Source organism: Rhineura floridana, chromosome 1, assembly GCF_030035675.1.
Source record: "Rhineura floridana isolate rRhiFlo1 chromosome 1, rRhiFlo1.hap2, whole genome shotgun sequence".
NCBI classification, from domain to species: Eukaryota; Metazoa; Chordata; class Lepidosauria; order Squamata; family Rhineuridae; genus Rhineura; species Rhineura floridana.
This window is the reverse complement of record NC_084480.1, coordinates 222,393,270-222,414,394: the sequence shown is the minus strand read 5'-3', so window position 1 is coordinate 222,414,394 and position 21,125 is coordinate 222,393,270. Positions and strand designations below refer to the sequence as shown.

The 21,125-nt window shown below is 42.4% G+C and overlaps 1 protein-coding gene across 4 annotated transcripts in view; it reads left to right on the top strand.

The window, feature by feature from the left end:
• ATP9B (ATPase phospholipid transporting 9B (putative)) overlaps nucleotides 1-21,125 on the top strand; it is a 298,695-nt gene that overhangs the window by 54,449 nt on the left and 223,121 nt on the right. For 2 of the 4 annotated variants that reach the window (XM_061594072.1, XM_061594090.1), the window contains exons 4-5: nucleotides 4,288-4,401; nucleotides 6,345-6,453. The exons of 1 other annotated variant lie outside the window; for it this stretch is intronic. In XM_061594072.1, coding sequence (XP_061450056.1) covers nucleotides 4,288-4,401; nucleotides 6,345-6,453 — 223 coding nt within the window. The remainder of the gene's footprint in view (nucleotides 1-4,287; nucleotides 4,402-6,344; nucleotides 6,454-21,125) is intronic. One more of the 4 variants, XM_061594081.1, reaches the window with a different exon arrangement.

Genomic DNA, 21,125 nt, shown 5'->3' with positions numbered 1-21,125 from the left:
TTGCCTTTTATAGATTTAAAACTGTGTATGTCTCCAACATTCCATTTCTGGGTAAGGTAATAGAGCGTGTGGTGGCTGCCCAGCTCCAGAGATTCTTGGATAAAATGGATTATCTTGACCCATTTCAGTCTGGTTTCAGGCCCGGCTACGGGACAGAGACGGCTTTGGTCGCCTTGGTGGATGACCTATGCAGAGAGCTGGACAGGGGGAGTGTGTCCCTGTTAGTTCTACTGGACCTCTCAGTGGCTTTCGATACCATCAACCATGGTATCCTTCTGGGCCACCTTGCCAGGATGGGACTAGGGGGCACTGTGTTGTGGTGGCTTGGCTCTTTCCTGGAGTGATGAATCCAGAAGGTGGTGCTGGGGGATTCCTGTTTGACTCCTTGGCCATTGACATATGGGGTCCCTCAGGGCTCAGTTTTGTCCTCCATGTTATTTAACATCTACATGAAACCGCTGGGTGAGGTTGTCTGGGGGTTTGGGGTTCGGTGTCATCAGTATGTGGATGACACCCAACTCTATTTCTCCTTTCCACCTAAAGCCAAGGAAGCTGTCCTGGTCCTGAACCGGTGCCTGGCATCAGTGATGGACTGGATGAGGGTGAAGAAATTGAAATTAAATCCAGACAAGACAGAGGTGCTCCTGGTTAGTCGAAAGGCAAATCAGGGAATAGGGATTCAGCCTGTGCTGGGTGGGGTTACACTCCCCCTGAAGACACAGGTTCGCAGTTTTGGTGTGCTCCTGGACTCAGCTTTGAACTTGGAGGCCCAGGTCTCTGCAGTGGCCAGGAGTGCTTTTGCCCAGCTAAGACTGGCGCGCCAGCTGCGCCCGTTCCTGGAGACACCTGATTTGACTACAGTGATGCATGCCTTAGTTACATCCCGTTTAGATTACTGTAACGCGCTCTACGTGGGGCTGCCTTTGAAGACTGTTCGGAAACTTAAACTGGTACAAAGAGCTGCAGCTAGAGTGCTAACTGGGGCTGGTTACAGGGACCATACAACTCCCTTGTTACGACAGCTCCACTGGCTGCCAGTTTGTTTCCGGTCACAATTCAAAGTGCTGGTTTTGACCTATAAAGTTCTATACGGCCCAGGTCCAGGCTATTTGTCAGACCGTATCTCCCCATATGAGCCTGCCCGGGCATTGAGATCCTCAGGAGAGGCCCTTCTGTCACTGCCTACACCTTCGCAAGCGCGATTGGTGGGGACGCGAGATAGGGCCTTCTCGGTGGCTGCCCCCAGGTTCTGGAACTCTCTTCCTAGGGAATCACGAATGGCCCCTTCCTTGCTATCCTTCCGTCGGCAGGCAAAGACTGTTTTATTCCGACAGGCTTTTGGACTAGAAGATGTTTAAGATAGGGCCTCATAAGGTCTGTTGTATTGTTCTATGGTCCTATTCTTAATGTTTTAAATTGTCTTAGTATCTTAAGTGTATGTTTCATGGTTTTCATGTCATGAATAGTTTAATTCTATTTTAATTGTATATTTTTGTATGTTTTTTACCTATGTGTAGTTTTTATTGTAAGCCGCCCTGAGTTCCAGTTTTGGAAAAAGGGCGGGGTAAAAATAAATATTCATTCATTCATTCATTAATAGAGTGGCACTGAATCCACCCTGGATTGCACTATCTGCGTTACTCTCTGCACTTTCTGCATTAATGAGAGAGGGATGAATATTTTCCCTTATTTTGTGCTCACAAGTAAACCAACCTCCTTTTTTTAAAAAAAAAATTGTATTTCAAATCTCTGTTGAAATGTTCCTCACAGAGTGTTGACTTTAAATGCAGAATAAGTGGTTGGAAAGTTAATTCCCCAGTATGGCTAGTGGTACAGATTACAGAAACACCCATAAATGTAGCAATTGTTTTCATGAAAGAAACCTTTATGCAGTGTTGGCTATTATATGTTTTGTAGGCATATAAAAACCCTGTATTAACTAAATCCAGTTTAAAATCGTGTTCTGTCTCTTCAGATTTTCTTTTGGCTTATTATGGTTTTCAAGATGCAGGATTCTTTTTAACGCTGACAATAATAATTTGTTCTAATACATTTTGTGCAAATCACAAAAGGGCACAGTTTGGCTTTTTTTGTTGTTGTTTTTCTTTGACTAATTTCAGTTTGACTTGAGCATTGATTCTTTGGATAGCCAGCCTTGTTCGTTTCTAATTTAATATTTGACTGAAAAGTAATTCTTGAGGGAGAGGTGTTTCAATGAGTATGAAATAAACAGGCCATTATATACTGTGCCTTTTCCCACAGTAATAAATTGTCTTGTTGGTTACTTGTTGACAAGAGTGCTGCGTCTTTCAAATCCTAATTTCAGTAAGAATTCAGATTTTTGTAAACCTTAGGCGTTGGTATTTTCTTCACTCCACACTAACCCTACTCTCCAACACTATTCAGCTAGCTGGCATACGAATGGATGTTACTTATAACTCCTCCTTTATTAAAAAGAAAAAAGTGAGTCCATAATGTGGACTCTGTAATGTGTTCGCTTCTGAGAGTATTAATGTTGACTGTTTTCATGCAGACAAATTTTCATCTTCATTGCATGAAACCAAAATTTTCTCTATTTACACTGAATGTTTTCCTTAAGGTCATTAAGTATACATTTAGTCATTGATTACTGTAGTTAAATTCACAATGTGTGTTTCAGAGGTTTAGGCAGAATCCCGATGCCTGCAAAGATCAGTCATGGTTTGTGAACACCTGTTGGCACACCATAGTGCAGATGCATTATTAGTCTTGGAATATTTTTTCTTAAACTTTTCCTTAGGAAATAGAATAGTTTGAAAGCGTTTGGTAATTGCACAGTTGGAATCCTATTCTGACTTCAGTATGAATACAAATTACTGAGCTATTAATTGATACTAACTGGGATTTTAAATTAATTAGCGGTGAGGGAGGAAATATTGTTACCCTGCTGAGATTAATTTATATGAGAATTTAAACATTCAAGAAGAAAATAATCAAGTTTCATTGTAAATATAAACACAGTATTTCTCCTGCACACCTCTTACCATTTGTACACATGCTTGTAAATCAGTAATAACTGCTAAACCAACTGAATTTTCTTGTATTGAAATTTCCATAATATGTTGGTTTGTCTGGAGCTTACATTTGATTGCACTGTGTTTGCATTTCACCCACCTGCAGGCTTTTGGGTAGCATTCTTTATTTTCATAATAAAAATGGAAATGTATTTAAAATAAATCAATTACAGTATTAACATTTTTCTCTTCAGGAGAGTAGCTAGGGATAATTGTAGAGTGACAGGCTATACTATGCTGATGTTATTGTACAATAAATGCAGAGGAACTATTTTGAATCACTTTGATTATGTGCATACTATTTCCTCTTATAACTGAACTCTTTCTCTTTGAAAGATGATGTATTCTTCTTTCCTGTATTCATTACTTTTGTTGCTAATGGATAGACAATGCTGGAATTGTTCTTTTATCACCTCTATTTTTATTGAATGGTGGCTAGGTGTGACTAGTTCAAATCTCACTTCAGCCATGAACTCAGACAGCATGAGCCAAGCTGCTGTTTTCTTAGCCTCAGTTCCCCATTTGTACTATGGAGGTAAAGGGCCCAAGCATTTTTTGAGTCTCAGTATTGGCCCCTTCTACATACATACCACAGTCCTATTCCATACCTACCATCTAATGAGTTGTGCAAGAAATGTTTCTATTGTAATTTTGAAATTACATTTTCTACACTTGTAAAATTACACCATGGGCCATACTGGGGCTTTTTTTACAGTTCCAACCCTCCCTTTTTGTGTGTGCTATTTTTGTTTAACAAAATGTCCAGATTAAGGAAGAGCCTTATAAAGGTTGCTGAGTATTAGGAACAACCAAAAACCTACAAAAACAATTACAAGAACCCCCCCCTCCAGCACCTGGGCTCCAGTAAAGTATCCCCTCCCCACCACGGTTGGACTGTGTTTATAAGCTTGTTGCAAGTATTGCTAAGTTATATGTTCAGTCTTACAAACATTCTATAGTTCTGCAATAAATACTTGATACTATTATGCCCAGATTGTGGATGATTTTAGACTAAGATTTCGTACTGGAATGCTTAACATTATCAGTTCCTACTGTTGATTTGTGATTAGAAATTGTTCAAGTTTTGTTGAAAAAAGCGCTCAGAATATTAAACAGCTATTGTTAAATATGGTTAAAGTTCCTGTTATGTAAAAATAAATAAAAGAGCTTCTGTATACTGGAAATATTTCTGAAAGCACCATTTCCTGGTTTTTCTTTTTTCTTTCACTTTTAGGTTTTATATGAACAATTCAAGTTTTTCTTGAATCTTTATTTTCTCGTTGTCTCCTGCTCACAGTTTGTACCGGCGTTGAAAATAGGCTACCTCTACACCTATTGGGCTCCTCTGGTAAACAAAATTGCTATGCAACTATTTTTTTCTTTTAAAAAAATGTATGAGCTTATATGCACATGACTAGTAGTGGCTGCTGTGGTGGTGTGGGGCTATCCTTTTATTGATGATATGGCAGCTTATCTGGAAGGGGGCAGTGACAGTGATGTTGGGGCTGTGCAGATGCACTGACGAAAGCACAGGATAGGCTCTGCTGGTGTGTCCATGCAGCCCAGACTTGCTGCTGCCCTCCCCTGCCCTGCCCAAACAGATAAGCTGCAGCAATGCCAGTCTTGAGAGTGCAGCTCTGTGGCTCTGCTCCACCACACTAGCCGCTAATGTACATGAAAGAAGCTTAGTACAGGAGAAACATTTCCTATTTCTTAATGGTTAGGAGATTAGGACTATACCTCAGACTTCCATGCTTCTTTCCTCCATTCCCTTTTCAGAGCTAGCACTATGGCTAGTGTTATCTCTGCACTGAATTGAATGAAAGGCACATAGCTTAGAACCAGAACTTGGAACCTACTTAGTTTCAGTCATTTGTTTTAAAGCTAACTATGTGGTTAGTAATGAACTTGATGCAGATGAAGCACTAACCACAGTTAGTGGGAAATACTGAATAAGAAAGGAGAAAGGAATTCTTGATCTTGTGAGAGAAGGAGAGGAGTGTGTGCATTGCAGAGATACTCTTGGTCTCTTAACCACACTTAACAGATCAGGGCATGCCATGCCTGAACTCAGTGTAGCTTCCATATTAAATAGGCTTCTTTGTGTGTGAAAAATAAACACATTTTTGTGAAGTGTTATACATTTACCTATAATAAGCTGTAACTTATATGTCCTATTGCTAAACTGTTTTAGACTAATCATCCTTCTTATGCTATCTAAATGCATTGCAATTAATTGGGTGTAGAAAGGATGTTACATATAACATCCAAAATTGAAATATAAACAGTTAACATTTTTCATTTCTTTTCAAGGGAAACTGGGCAAACTTTTTTTAAACACTCCAGATAAAATTGCTACAAAGTCTACAATTGGCACATGGGCCACCAGTCAGGTATACCCAATCTAGTATATGCAGTTTAAAAAAACAAATGTTGCAATCCATTTTTTTAGGAAGTAAGTGCCATTGGTTTCATGGAACTTACGCCTAAATAAGTGAGTGCAGGAGTCACTACAATCTTCAACAAAAATTAGATTGCCCATTTTCAGTCCCAAAGGAAAGCTATTTTTGGAGTTTACTGTTCTGTTTCATCTCAACCTTTCTTTAAATGCTAATATACTGGATGATAATGTATTTTGGCTTCATGTCTTGGAGACCATGGGATGGCTGAGATGTACCATCAAAATAATGGTTTGGTATTATGTGCCTGACCCTTGGGCTCATATGCTCCTTCCTCCCTTGTGCATGGAATGCCCCTCATCCTTTTCTGGTTTGAAGCAAATGATCTCTGGTTTGTGCTTGCCTTCCAAATGAGAATTGAAAACCAGGGTTTGATCCTGATTTGCAGAGCAAGCACAAACCATAGCTTGATGGTTTGAACTAAATACAAACTAGGATTTAACTCAAGCCAGAAGAGGATGGAGGGGATGACAGAGTACATTAGCCTGAAGGCCATGCCAAGTTTGTTTACATAGTGGCAAACCCATGGTTTGCCATTTCATATGAACCATCCTATTGCCTTTTAGATATGAATTTTGACAGGAGGATATGATATTTTGTTCTTGTGATGAAATAGTTTTATCACATCCTTTGGAAATGTTTTTAGAAATTACTGGCTATGTGTCAAAGTTTTGATCAGCTGTTCTGGAATAACAATGACCTTGGCAAAGGGGAAGAAAAAATTGCCAAAACTGTTATCCTAAAATGAAATACAGAGCATATGCATTTCTTATCTGTGTATTTTAATAGAAATATTTCCCATTTTGGGAAATGTTTGTTATATTTTAAACAGGGATTTGTTTTGGCTGTCACAGTGCTGCGAGAGGCGGTTGATGAATTTCGCCGTTACCAGCGAGACAAGGAAATGAACTCTCAATTATATAGCAAGCTTACAATAAGAGGTTGGCAATCTGTGTGTGTGTGTGTGTGTGTGTGTGTGTGTGTGAATCATACATGGCATTCATATTTTCTAGTCTGTGCTAAGTACTACTTGTTTAAACAAGACCTGCACAAATTATGATCCACCAAGCCAAACATATAGCATATATTGTGGCTTACTTGGTGCTTAACAATCTCACATGTTTGCAATCTCAGGCAGGCAGCAAATTGAAGGTCACCATATGTGGTTGGTGGACTGCATTCAATGTGGTGGGACACAAATTGTGCAGACCTAGTAGATTTTACTGAGGGAAACTAGCAGGCTGTTGCTAGATGTAATTGAAGGAAACTGTATGTTAATCATTATAAACTGAATAAAGCATAAGAAATTGAGTTAATTACTAATACTTTCTGGAGGATCATTTAGTTGTAAAATACATATACCAAATTTCTCTAAACACTGCTATATGAACTCCTTTAAAAATATTACTTCCTGAAAGTGTAGTTCTTTGGCATTAAGACCTGAAATAAAACACCATATGAGTAAATAGCGATGCTGCAAACAAACAAAAAATACTGCCTGTTTGTGCCAGTGTTTTAGACATGCTTAAAGAAAACACAGAACTTGACCTGGAAACAGTGACTATTTAATATTACTTTTAATCGTTATTGTTTGAAATGATATCTGAAAAAATGGAGAAAAGTATTGTTTAAAACAAACTTTTTTTTGCTCATCTATCAAAAAATGTGGCAGGATTGATTGAAAAGATGAATAAGGATGTCTACATTGCTTGGATTTTTGAATGGGATATTCTCATAATGTTTCCTAGAAATTAGATTTGGCTACATGATATCTCTGAGAGCAAAAATAACCCAGGGATTTGTTTTTTATCTCTCTCTCTCTCTCTCTCTCTCTCTCTCTCTCTCTCTCTCTCTCTCTCTCTCTCTCTCTCTGTCTGTCTGTCTGTCTGTCTGTCTATCTATGCATGTTGGGGAACATTCTCCTGCACCTGGACAAGCAAGCAAATTTTTAATTTTGAGAAACTGCTGTGGGCACCAGTCACAACATGGCTGCCATGGGGTTGTGGAAGAATACAAAATTAGAGAGAGTACAGCCATTGCTACACCTCACCCCATGCTGGACAATCTCAAGCTTACTATGGGAAGTCAGCTATGTTTTGCTGGTCCTGCTTGTGGAGATTATGTAATTTTGATTTCTCTCTGTCACTCACACAGACACACTATGATGTTGCTGCCATATAATTACAAAGGGGAGCATTCCTTGTACCAGGTAAAAAAATATGCAAGGTGGCCACACTCATTACTGTTTCGTACACATGCTTCATATCTCAAGTTCTAAAAATGCTAGAAACTTACTTTTTTAAAAGTGAAAGCTGGGAATCTGAAGATTATGGTTCATTCTGGGGCCACCAAAGAAAGTCTTGTGGGTGTCATGGTGCCCGTGGGTGCTGGATTGGTGACTCCTATCTTATCCTGTCCAATTGTGCTTGTTTGATTAGTAGGAGCAGGAAATGTATACACATTCAAATATATATCCAAATGTGCACCCCATCCATCTGCTGTACATTACTCTCAGTCCCCATTTGCATTCTGCCCCAACTAGCCATGCGTAACAGGGTCTGGCAAGAATAGGTTTGGGGTGAAAATGTTGCTTCATAGCTTTGGCAAGACATGCAACTCAACGTAGCATGGCAAGGTAGGGAGCATCAGCCCTGTTGCCTTGGCAATGGCTCAGGAATGGAGATGCATTCCTGCTTCCATCATTCTGAAGTAACAGCAGATGGAGGGAAGAAGGTCACACTTGTTTTTGTGCCCTCTGAAATGGCAGTTTTCATAAGACTTTCGTAGCCTCATAAAAGTTTGGTGATGTGTAATAAAGGAAGGTCATGTGTTAGTTCTTAAAAGGTAATGCCAGAAATTCATTTTTAATAGTCCTACTTACGCCATTCTTGAAGAGAAGGCTGTTTTGTTTCTCCACTGTCTCCAGACATTTGTTGAGTTCTTTTCTGCACCAAACGTTCTCTACTCCTCTCCAGAGCTTGGAAGATTACTTTTAAAAAGTAATAAATTACAGTTACAATTACTTGGCAAAAAGTAGTAATTACAGTTACAATTACAATTGCTCTGAAAGTAACTGATTACTTTACTTTTTCTCAAAAGTAGTCACTACAATTACATTTCGGTTACTTTTTTAAAAAAATGCCTACAAGGTGCTGGCCTTGGCTGCTGCACATCTAAGTAGCCTAAAACAATATTAAAACTAAACACACACACACAGGGGGTAGTAGAAGGGTTCGAATCCCCACATAGCCATGAAGCTCACTGGGTGACCTTGGGCCAGTCACTGCCTCCCATGAAAACCCTATTCATAGGGTCACCATAAGTCGGAATCAACTTGAAGGCAGTACATTTATTTTTTTTATTTTGAAGAAGATGATTATGATAATGCAGCATTTCAAATTAATTCTGTATGACAAGCATTCCATGCCAAGCTTGGAAAACCAAGGAGGAGGTATAAAATGTAGGCAAAAATACTTTTGACAAAATGCCATTTATCCTTTATATCTATATGTATAATTAACAATACAGCTGAATGATGTATGTAAAGTATTTTTTCTCTTTCCCTTTTTTATTAGTATTTTAGTACTACTGCTAAAGTTCTGATGAAAGAATAAAGCATTCATTAGCCACATTCAAATGGTTAGAACACATCACATAAATTCCACTGAAGTTGGAGTTTTTGCCATAGAAAAGGCAAAAAATACATACCCTATGATAGCCCAATAGACAATCAGAACTAATATAAAACCCTATTGCTTCTCATTTGCAAATGTTGCAAGATCTAAGGTAACTCTAGATCATGTGAGTTCAGGTGATGCATGTTATGTAAATTTGTATAGATATTAGCAGAGATTGTCAACAGTCTGAGATGTGTGTGTGCCAATGTGTGTGTTTACCTAAGTGGCAGGCTTTTACCCTGCACTGAGATCACTGAGACTTAAGACTTAGTAAAATAAGAAAAGCTATTTTATTTATAGAAATACATAGTAGATAGGAAAGGCATACCTAGTTCTAACTAACTTGGATGTGCAACACTCAGGTTTGGGAGTTGCCTTCCTGGCTCAGGAGGGAGAGAGCAGAGACAAAGGTGTCTCCTCTCTCTTGGATTACTTTATTGCTTAACTGCATTCTGTGTTTGCCTCTGTAATTCTCACTTTTTTTTACCCACTGTTTGAATGTCTTTTGGGAATGCCTACTGATTATTTGTTATCATTTTGGGCTGATTACCTTCAGCTATTATCTCACCAAAGTTGCATACACATGACAGATTTAAAGCACATTTCCACCACCACCCCAAAAAAGAATCCTGGGAACTGTAGTTTGTTACGGGTGCTGGGAATTGTAGCTCTGTGAGGAGTAAACTACAGTCCCCAAGATTCTTGGGGAAAAGCCATGTGCTTACATGTGTGGTGTCTACTGGGAGACTCTTACGGATTGATTCTATATTCCCAGAAGTAAATCCTATTTACTGCTATGGGAATTACTTCCAAGTAAGTATGCTTGGAATTGCAGCTTTTAGGTCATGCTTAATAGCCACCTTGTGTCAAACTGAACAGTTTCCAATCAGATTTAAATACTAACCACGTAAACTGGTCAGAGTGTCATTCCCTCTATTTCTGAAGCTCAGGCTGGAAGTGTTGTTGCTTATGTAGCCATGGTATCACCATCCATACCACACATAATAAGGAGTATTAGTGGGCAAGAGGGAACCCCAAGTGTTGCAGAATACAAAAAAGTGAGAGAGAAAACAGAAAGGGGATGACTCCCAAAACAGCCCAAATGAGTACTGAGCATGCTCTGTTATGAAATGCTCAGTGGCTGTGTGAGTGAGTGAGTGAGTGAGTGTGTGTGTGTGTGAGAGAGAGATGTCTCAGCTAACAGAAAATTATAGAATAGTAGAGTTGGAAGGAACCTTTAAGGTCATCGAGTCCACACCCCTGCTCAATGCAGGAATCCAAGTTAAAGCACACCTGACAGGCCAATTCCCCCCACAGAACTCCAGCCACAGAATTGTCTGAGAAGAGGGGCTGACTGTTAAACCACTCTGGACATTGGAGCTGTGTCGGGAGAATAGGAGTCTCCTAATAACACTCAGCACCCGTCACAAACTACACTTGCCAGGATTCTTTGGGGGAAGTCATGACTGTTTAAAGTGGCATAAATGTCTGGCGTGGGTGTGGCCAGAAGGTCATCCAGCGAGTTCATGGCTGTGGTAAGATATGAACTCAGAACGTCCCAGCTGCACCCAGCATGGAACTACACTTTCAGCAGCAAATACCAGAAAACCAACTAAATGTGTGCTGTCAATGTGCAAAGCATTTGCTGGGGTGCATTTGGGTATGTGAAGCAGGAGATAGATGGAAGGGGCTGTTTTCCATGCTTGCCACTTTACCAGTGCAATGCCCCATGTTTTTCCTTATTGACCTCCATCAGCTAGGGAAAAGTGGCCAGGGAAGGGGTTGCAGATAAAAAGTTTCAGCAACAAATTACCCCCTCTCATCACTTCTCCCTAACAAAATGCCCCCCACATCAGTAGCAGACACCAGCAGGGAAGTTCTTTTTTGAGTTGTAATCCAGCTCTCATTCTGTTAATTCCCAAACTACACCAGTTGTCATTTTGACCTACATGCATAGGGAGAAAGACAGTGTAAAGGGTGTGCACAAGGGGGAGGGGATGACAAAGGATTTAGGACTTAAAGATTTAATATTCCATGAGTAGAAAAAATATCCTATGCAAATGTCTATATTATTGCAGAAAAGTTCAGTTCTACATGTTTGCCATCTTTTCCTCAAGCACAACTGTTTTTGAGATAACAGTCTTATTCTCTCTTGCCCTTCACCAAAAAGCCATGTTAGTTGTCCAGTATGTGAAATGACTGCAAGCAGGTGCAGCCCAAGACATTTTGCTACTTGAAGCAGAAGAGCAAATGGTGCCCTGCCCCCAAGTCAAGGTCATAGTACCATAGCTTGAAAAGTTATGTTGGCATTTGAGGCAGAAAATCTCACAAGTACCTCTTCCTGACAGTAAATATACAACAACCAAAAATTAAAATAGCTAATAATTTGTTGCATGGTGCCCCAAATTAGTTGCTTGGGGTAGTCATCTCTTGCTGCCTAGTGAGAGTCGCTCTATGAGAGGCACCTAACTGAAGCAAAACACACAAACAGAAGTATGAGACTGCACCTACCTCCTAGTCTCTTGCCAGTTCCCAATTTTCACCCTCTCTGGAGGGGTGCAAGGACAAGCGGAGGGGATGCAAAGAGGGTTCAAGGACAAGCGGAGGGGATGCAAAGAGGGTTCAAGGACAAGCGGAGGGGATGCAAAGAGGGTGCAAGGACAAGCGGAGGGGATGCAAAGAGGGTGCAAGGACAAGCGGAGGGGATGCAAAGAGGGTGCAAGGACAAGCGGAGGAGATGCAAAGAGGGTGCAAGGACAAGCGGAGGAGATGCAAAGAGGGTGCAAGGACAAGCGGAGGAGATGCAAAGAGGGTGCAAGGACAAGCTGAGGAGACGCAAAGAGGGTGCAAGGACAAGCTGAGGAGATGCAAAGAGGGTGCAAGGACAAGCAGAGGAGATGCAAAGAGGGTGCAAGGACAAGCAGAGGGGATGCAAAGAGGGTGCAAGGACAAGCGGAGGGGATGCAAAGAGGGTGCAAGGACAAGCGGAGGGGATGCAAAGAGGGTGCAAGGACAAGCGGAGGGGATGCAAAGAGGGTGCAAGGACAAGTGGAGGGGATGCAAAGAGGGTGCAAGGACAAGCGGAGGGGATGCAGAGAGGGTGCAAGGACAAGCGGAGGGGATGCAAAGAGGGTTCAAGGACAAGCGGAGGGGATGCAAAGAGGGTGCAAGGACAAGCGGAGGGGATGCAAAGAGGGTGCAAGGACAAGCGGAGGGGATGCAAAGAGGGTGCAAGGACAAGCGGAGGAGATGCAAAGAGGGTGCAAGGACAAGCGGAGGAGATGCAAAGAGGGTGCAAGGACAAGCGGAGGAGATGCAAAGAGGGTGCAAGGACAAGCTGAGGAGACGCAAAGAGGGTGCAAGGACAAGCTGAGGAGATGCAAAGAGGGTGCAAGGACAAGCAGAGGAGATGCAAAGAGGGTGCAAGGACAAGCAGAGGGGATGCAAAGAGGGTGCAAGGACAAGCGGAGGGGATGCAAAGAGGGTGCAAGGACAAGCGGAGGGGATGCAAAGAGGGTGCAAGGACAAGCGGAGGGGATGCAAAGAGGGTGCAAGGACAAGTGGAGGGGATGCAAAGAGGGTGCAAGGACAAGCGGAGGGGATGCAGAGAGGGTGCAAGGACAAGCGGAGGGGGTGCAGAGAAGGTGCAAGGACAAGCGGAGGGGGTGCAGAGAAGGTGCAAGGACAAGCAGAGGGGGTGCAGAGAAGGTGCAAGGACAAGCGGAGGGGGTGCAAAGACAAGCGGAGGGGATGCAAAGAGGGTGCAAGGACAAGCGGAGGGGATGCAAAGAGGGTGCAAGGACAAGCGGAGGGGATGCAAGGACAAGCGGAGGGGATGCAAGGACAAGCAGGGGGTGCCAGGAAGAGCAGAGGGGGCGGGCAAGCAGGCTGAGGGAGGCAGGACGAGCAGGGGGGGCAGGGAGAGTAGGCTGGAAAGGGTAACACATACACTCACCTCCACAGCTCTTCACTTCCATTCTGCTGCTTTTGCCTTCTACTCCTCCTTGCCCTCCAGCTCAGTGTGACTCTCCACTTCCTCCCTCATGCCTCCATAGAGCACGAGGGAAGAGCTAAACAACGCAGAAGCCCAGTTTGAGGCACATATCTTTCCTCCACCATTCTACCAATCACAGCAGCAGATGATTTCCCCTGCTTTCCCCCCCAGTAACGTCCAAATGTAACGCAAAAAAGTTACATTTGCAGCTCAAAAGTAATGAAATTACCACACGTTCTGTTACATACAAAATGTAACGAAGTTACCCACTCGTTATGCAAAATTGTAACAAATTACAAGTAACTCGTTATTTCTAACAAGTTACTTCCAAGCTCTGCTCCTCTCTATTACTTCCCAGTCAATTTCTTATGAAAGTTGTGCTTCTGAACTGAGCACGTGTTTCCCAATTCCTAGCTCACATTCTTTAAATTTTGGTGTTGGTTGTTGTTATTGTTATTGATATTATTGTCCAGAAATGGTGTGTCTGCCACTGAAACAGACACTGTCATTGGAATAGATTCTCCCTTCAGCCTCCTACATACCCCCCAAAATCTGCTTCAAAAGGTGGAAGGACCTTTTGGGGGTGAGGAGGGGGGACTGCAGGAAGGGAGGAAAGGAAGGGAAATCCTGTTGCATAAGCATGACATTGGATGTCACCCGTTGTTGTTTTAATATTGTATTACAGAGCAGCTCACACCTTTAAGAACTCACAATAAATGATTAAAAAATAAAACAATGAAAACATAGCAGATCAGCAGCTGCAAGCCAGTTAGCTTGAAATAAGGGAGTCAAAGGTGTACTAAAGAACGATAAGGAGATTGCAGAGAAGCTAAATGAATTCTTTGCATCTGTCTTCACAGTGGAAGATATAGGGCAGATCCCTGAACTTGAACTAACATTTGCAGGAAGGGATTCTGAGGAACTGAGACAAATAGTGGTAACGAGAGAGGAAGTTCTAAGCTTAATGGACAATATAAAAACTGACAAATCACCGGGCCCGGATGGCATCCACCCGAGAGTTCTCAAAGAACTCAAATGTGAAATTGCTGATCTGCTAACTAAAATATGTAACTTGTCCCTCGGGTCCTCCTCCGTGCCTGAGGACTGGAAAGTGGCAAATGTAACACCAATATTCAAAAAGGGATCCAGAGGGGATCCCGGAAATTACAGGCCAGTTAGCTTAACTTCTGTCCCTGGAAAACTGGTAGAAAGTATTATTAAAGCTAGATTAACTAAGCACATAGAAGAACAAGCCTTGCTGAAGCAGAGCCAGCATGGCTTCTGCAAGGGAAAGTCCTGTCTCAGTAACCTATTAGAATTCTTTGAGAGTGTCAACAAGCATATAGATAGAGGTGATCCAGTGGACATAGTGTACTTAGACTTTCAAAAAGCGTTTGACAAGGTACCTCACCAAAGGCTTCTGAGGAAGCTTAGCAGTCATGGAATAAGAGGAGAGGTCCTCTTGTGGATAAGAAATTGGTTAAGAAGCAGAAAACAGAGAGTAGGAATAAACGGACAGTTCTCCCAATGGAGGGCTGTAGAAAGTGGAGTCCCTCAAGGATCGGTATTGGGACCTGTACTTTTCAACTTGTTCATTAATGACCTAGAATTAGGAGTGAGCAGTGAAGTGGCCAAGTTTGCTGACGACACTAAATTGTTCAGGATTGTTAAAACAAAAAGGGATTGCGAAGAGCTCCAAAAAGACCTCTCCAAACTGAGTGAATGGGCAGAAAAATGGCAAATGCAATTCAATATAAACAAGTGTAAAATTATGCATATTGGAGCAAAAAATCTTAATTTCACATGTACGCTCATGGGGTCTGAACTGGCGGTGACCGACCAGTAGAGAGACCTCGGGGTTGTAGTGGACAGCACAATGAAAATGTCGACCCAGTGTGCGGCAGCTGTGAAAAAGGCAAATTCCATGCTAGCGATAATTAGGAAAGGTATTGAAAATAAAACAGCCGATATCATCATGCCGTTGTATAAATCTATGGTGCGACCGCATTGGAATACTGTGTACAGTTCTGGTCGCCTCATCTCAAAAAGGATATTATAGAGTTGGAAAAGGTTCAGAAGAGGGCAACCAGAATGATCAAGGGGATGGAGCGACTCCCTTACGAGGAAAGGTTGCAGCATTTGGGGCTTTTTAGTTTAGAGAAAAGGCGGGTCAGAGGAGACATGATAGAAGTGTATAAAATTATGCATGGCATTGAGAAAGTGGATAGAGAAAAGTTCTTCTCCCTCTCTCATAATACTAGAACTCGTGGACATTCAAAGAAGCTGAATGTTGGAAGATTCAGGACAGACAAAAGGAAGTACTTCTTTACTCAGCGCATAGTTAAACTATGGAATTTGCTCCCACAAGATGCAGTAATGGCCACCAGCTTGGACGGCTTTAAAAGAAGATTAGACAAATTCATGGAGGACAGGGCAATCAATAGCTACTAGCCATGATGGCTGTGCTCTGCCACCCTAGTCAGAGGCAGCATGCTTCTGAAAACCAGTTGCCGGAAGCCTCAGGAGGGGAGAGTGTTCTTGCACTCGGGTCCTGCTTGCAGGCTTCCCCCAGGCACCTGGTTGGCCACTGTGAGAACAGGATGCTGGACTAGATGGGCCACTGGCCTGATCCAGCAGGCTCTTCTTATGTTCTTATGTTCTTATGTTCTTAATATTAGGTGTGTGTGTGTCTATGGAATGGGGGATTTCTATGTAAAATTCATCAATCCAACCACTTCTCTTAATCCCCCATCAGCCCCTGCCAGCATGGTCCATTATCAAGATTATGGAAGCTGGAGTCCAGTAACATGTGGAGGGCAACATGTTGGCTATTCCTGTCCAAAAGTGTACAGCAGAGTGGGCCTGATAAGCTTCACCCAGAGGGAATTCCAAAGTACGGGAGCCACTACTGAAATATTTGTGCCCTTTCTGTTTTCTTTTCTTCTCACTTAAGACAGATATGGCACCCACAACAGTTCCTCATTCTCACTGATATCAGTGGCTGTGTTTGCATGTACAAAGAAGCTTGGCTTAGTAAACTATGCTATGTATTAGCAGCATGCTTTTGCATGCAGCCTTATCACTCGTGGTTGCACAAGCAGGTAAACAAACCAAGAAGGGGGTATATTGGCATTATGTCTGAATCCAGGATCAGTCATTATTTGTTTCTCCCTAACAAGTTAGGATTCATAAACAAGCAAATCTTCGTTTAAGGCTAGCTCATTATCCTGACATTAGTTGGACTCAGTGGCCTTATAGGCTCCTTCCAACAATACAATTCTATGATTCTGTTCTAGTATATGCTATACCAGCTGTAGCTCTGACAAAGATCCATAGATCAGCAGGAGGCTTAACCTTTTTGATAGCAACAGTGTTAAGCATTACAGTAACTTTTTAGACACTCTGAATACTGTTGCTATGGCTCTTCTGTTAAAATGGAAATACAGCCACTATTAATGATGGATGTATACATTCCACAGAAGAATTTTCTGTCATATGATCCCTTAATTTGGGATCAGTTGTAGGATTATTTACTAAATCTGTAAAATGAGTGTTCGAGTGCAGATGATTTTGGAATCTAGAATAGTTTTGCTACAATAGCATGACTATTAATATGCCCCTCCAACGATTTCATGCTTTGTAACTAAAATTTAACAGTTGTCAGTTACTGAAGTTTCTTGGCTAAGAGCAATTTATAGGTTTATTATTCTTTAGTACCTTGTCAGTTTCTCAACAACTACTGCTTTCTGTCTCATCCTGTCCTAGTTTTATTATTGATCAAACATCTCCTATTGCTTCAATTTCTTGACCCAAAATTTTAGAGTTTTGCATTAAGTTAACAATTTATTATATAAAACATATACACACACACACACATTTGTGTGTGAACTTTTTACGAGAGCCTCCTTGAGCAGTGGGTTGTGACTTGAAGGTCAAGATACAGATTGCAAAACAGCAGGAAGTTTGTTTGTTTGTTTATTTATTTATTCAGTTTACTTCCTGCCCGTCCTCCCAGAAGAAGCCCAGTTTAGTATAACGTCAGCACCCAGAGTTTTTCATGCAGAGCACATATTTGGAATTTTTAGTGATTTGGAATATTTATACCATGTCTACTAACTGAAAAAGAGACAGTAACTTGAAAAGAAATGGCAAAAGGAGGACAAATTCTTCCTATTACAGCATTTGCATAATTTTGCTTACCTTGTTTGTGGACATATTCTGTTGGCAGTCATATAATAGAATTTTATTTATTTATTTTAAAAACATTGCAATCTTTTTGAGCCATTCAAGTGTAATGAATTATGATAGACACTTAATTGTGTTCTAGTTCCACATACAGCTTTAGGCAAAGGCTTGCGCCTTGGTGGCCTATAAAGCTTCGATATGCAGTCACTTCTGACAGCTTTGGACTTTTTTATTGGCAATTACACAGATGGTGAAGAATGTTTTTCGCTAGTTAGATGTGTTTAGAAGGGAAAATAGTTTGCAGAAATAATTTAAGCAATGAGTAGTAGCATTTTGTGTTTTTCTCAAATTGTCTTTTCAAAGTTGTAATATTATATAATGTGTATTTTTTAAAAAAAAATGATATCAAATAACTACTTGTTCTAACAGTCAAAGGAAGAATTGTTTATAGATATCTCAAGGTTTTAATTTATAATTTTTATTGCTGAAGTATGTTCTACCAACACCCTGCACACAAGCGGGCATAGAATAAAACTTACCTGGATTTGTATGTTTGTATTGGAAACAACTGCCCCTGTTGCCACATCCACCAAAAATTACACTATGCTCTCAAACATAAGTTTATATATTCTATATATCAGAAGAGCAGGTTGCTAATACTTATGTGATTTACAACAGCTTTATTGTAAAAGAAAAGCCTCCCTCCCATAACAGCATTTAAGCTGTTGTAGGGAATGAGAATCTCGGGGTTTCTTCTTCTGAGAAACCATAAATCAAGAGACCTACCTCATGGGTGATTTACTGCTATCACCTCTATAGTTTGCAGGAGTGGAGATAAAAGTCCTCCTAATGAGGCATTTGTTCACTAGAAACACAAGAAGTTTGACTTGGGATACATGTATTAATTGCATAATGCTTTGTCATATAGCTGAGTTGTATCTGGCGATGTAATATACTGGGGCAAGATGTACCAATACTGAGCATATGCTTCACTTATACTACTACTACTACTACTACTACTACTACTACTACTACTACTACTACTACTACTACTACTACTACTAACTACTACTACTACAGTAGTAGTAGTAGTAGTAGTAGCAGCAGCAGCAGCAGCAGTAGTAGTAGACGACCTGCCCTGGGAGTGAGTACCTGAGCCATCTGGATTCTTGCTTGCTCACTTCTCTGCATTGCTGTCTCTCGAGATAGCTGAAGTCCCTGGTAAGTGCTGCAAAGACTGGGACCCCTGTCTCACTCTGACTCCAGAGAGAGGCTGCAGTCAATCTTGCAGCCTCTTGCATCAGCTCCTGGCTGGGCATAATGGTTGCCACTGAAGGGGCGACATCAAAGGGGATGACCCATTGGGGAGCTCCTTCAGGAGGATGAGGGCGCTACCCCCTTCTATTTTTTATTTAAACCAATCTGGAGGAGATTGGTAGTGGGGAGGGTGTATGGTGCATTTGTAGTTTCTGCGTAGGGTGAGAGCCTGTAGAGTGAACTAAACCATAGGAGAATTTGCCAGATGCCTTCAGAGTGACAGTCTGTAACTGACAGAAAGCTGACCCTCTCTGGGTGTGAGACCGGGGGCAGGGAGTAGATGTGCCCTGTGTGAAAAATATTGAGTGGGTCTGACTGTTCCCAATTTTCTGAGAGGCCTACTGGGATAATTGGTTCAAGTAGGTTTTGTTGGTGGGCTCTTGTTGGGTTCATATCAGGTATTTAGGAGGAGTCTTAGTAAGGATGAACATGGGTGATGCCACCCCAATTTCAGTGATTAAGGGTAGAGGGAAGTATAGCCATGGGGAGGTGGTGAACTACCATAGAAGACAAGGGCAAGGCTATCTATCCCTTGTTCCTCACTCCCACTCCTCTCATGGATGGATTCCTTGTTGCTCATCGGCTATGCCCACTGGCCTGTGTGTGTTGTTGATTAATGCCAGATCAGTACACAATAAGACCACACTCATCCATGATTTGATCATGGATGAAGGTGCCGATTTGGTGTGCATTACCGAGACCTGGGTGGATGAGCTGGGAGAAGTTGATCTGACCCAGCTTTGCCCACTTAGATACTCAGTGCAACACCAGCACAGGCTGCAGCGATGGGGGGCAGGAGTTGCTGTGGTCTACAGAACTTCCATCTCTGTCACCAGGAAACCCCTCTGTCTTAGAGCTGGCTATGAGGGCCTGTACCTGGTATTGAGCCAAGGATACAGTAAGCTAGGGCTGCTGCTGGTGTACCATCCAACTTGCTGCCTGGCCGCTTCTGTGATTGAGGTGGTGGAGGCCATCTCGGCTGTGGTATTGGAGGAGCCTAGACCAATAGTCCTGGGTGATTTCAGTGTTCATGCTGAGGCTGCCTCTAGAGTTCCGGCTCAGGACTTCATGGCCTCCATGATGTCCATGGGGCTGTCTCAAGTTGTCACCATCCCAACTCATAGGGCAGGGCACACCCTCAACTTGGTTTTTGCTCCAGATGGAGGAAAGGATGTCACCCCATTGTCCTGGTCAGTCCACTTCCTGGTGAAGTTTAGACTTATGGCTCCAATCCTCCCCTGCAGAAGTGATAGACAGATTGTGATGGTCTGCCCCTGGAGACTAATAGAATCCACTGGATTCCTGAATGCCCTGGGGGAGTTCCCAGTAGACAGAGTAGGTGACCCTGTTGAAGCCCTTGTCAGGCTGTGTAACAGCAAGGCACGTCTGGCTGTTAACACAGTTGTCCCCGTGTGCCCTCTCCGGCATTGTGGAGCCCGGTTTGCACCCTGGTACACCAATGAGCTATGCGCAATGAAACAGGCTGGATGACGGCTAGAGTGTAAGTAGTGAAAGACGTGCTGTGAGGCTGATCAGGCACAAGTAAAACATCATAACTGCGCAGTGGTGAGGGTAGCGAAGAAGGCCCACTTCTCTGCCACCATCGCATCCTCAAGTAGCTGTCCAGTGGAGCTTTTCCATATTGTCGGGGGGCTGTTGTCATAAACTCCAGGAAGTGGAGTTTTAGACCCTTCGGAGGACCACTGTGAATTGTTTGTGAGGCACTTTGAGGGTAAAGTTGCTTGCCTCCGTAGCAATCTTGATGCTCTATCCACATCTACTGTAGTCCCCAGTGAGGTGTCAAGTTTATCTGCTGCAACTTCTTCGGAATGGTTTCAGTTGATGTGGCCTGATGACGTGGACAAGGAGCTTGTGACGATGCATCCAGCAACGTGTCCTCTCGACCCTTGCCCTTCTTGGCTTATTAAAGCTTGCCGAGGGGGGTTGACCGAGTGGATCCAGGGTGTGGTCAATGCATCATTGTGGGAGGGAATGGTTCCAGCTGCCTTGAAAGAGATGGTGATCCGACCACTCCTGAAAAGCCCACCCTGGACCCATTGGTTTGTGACAACTACCGACCGGTTACAAATACCCCCTTCTTAGGGAAGGTGATTGAGAGGGTTGTGGCACAGCAACTGCAAGTACTCTTGGATGAAACAGATTATCTTGACCCATCCCAGTCTGGGTTCAGGCCTGGTTATGGGACTGAATCGGCCTTGGTCGCCCTCATGGATGACCTTTATCGGGAGAAGGACAGGGGAAGTGGTACCCTGTTATTCTTACTTGATCTCTCATTGGCTTTTGATACCATTGACCATGGTATTCTTCTGGGCCTACTTATTGAGATGGGTACTTGAGGCACTGTTTTACAGTGGTCTGATCTTATCTCCAAAGTCGTTTTCAGAGAATAGCATTGGGCGATTATATTTCGGTCCCCTGG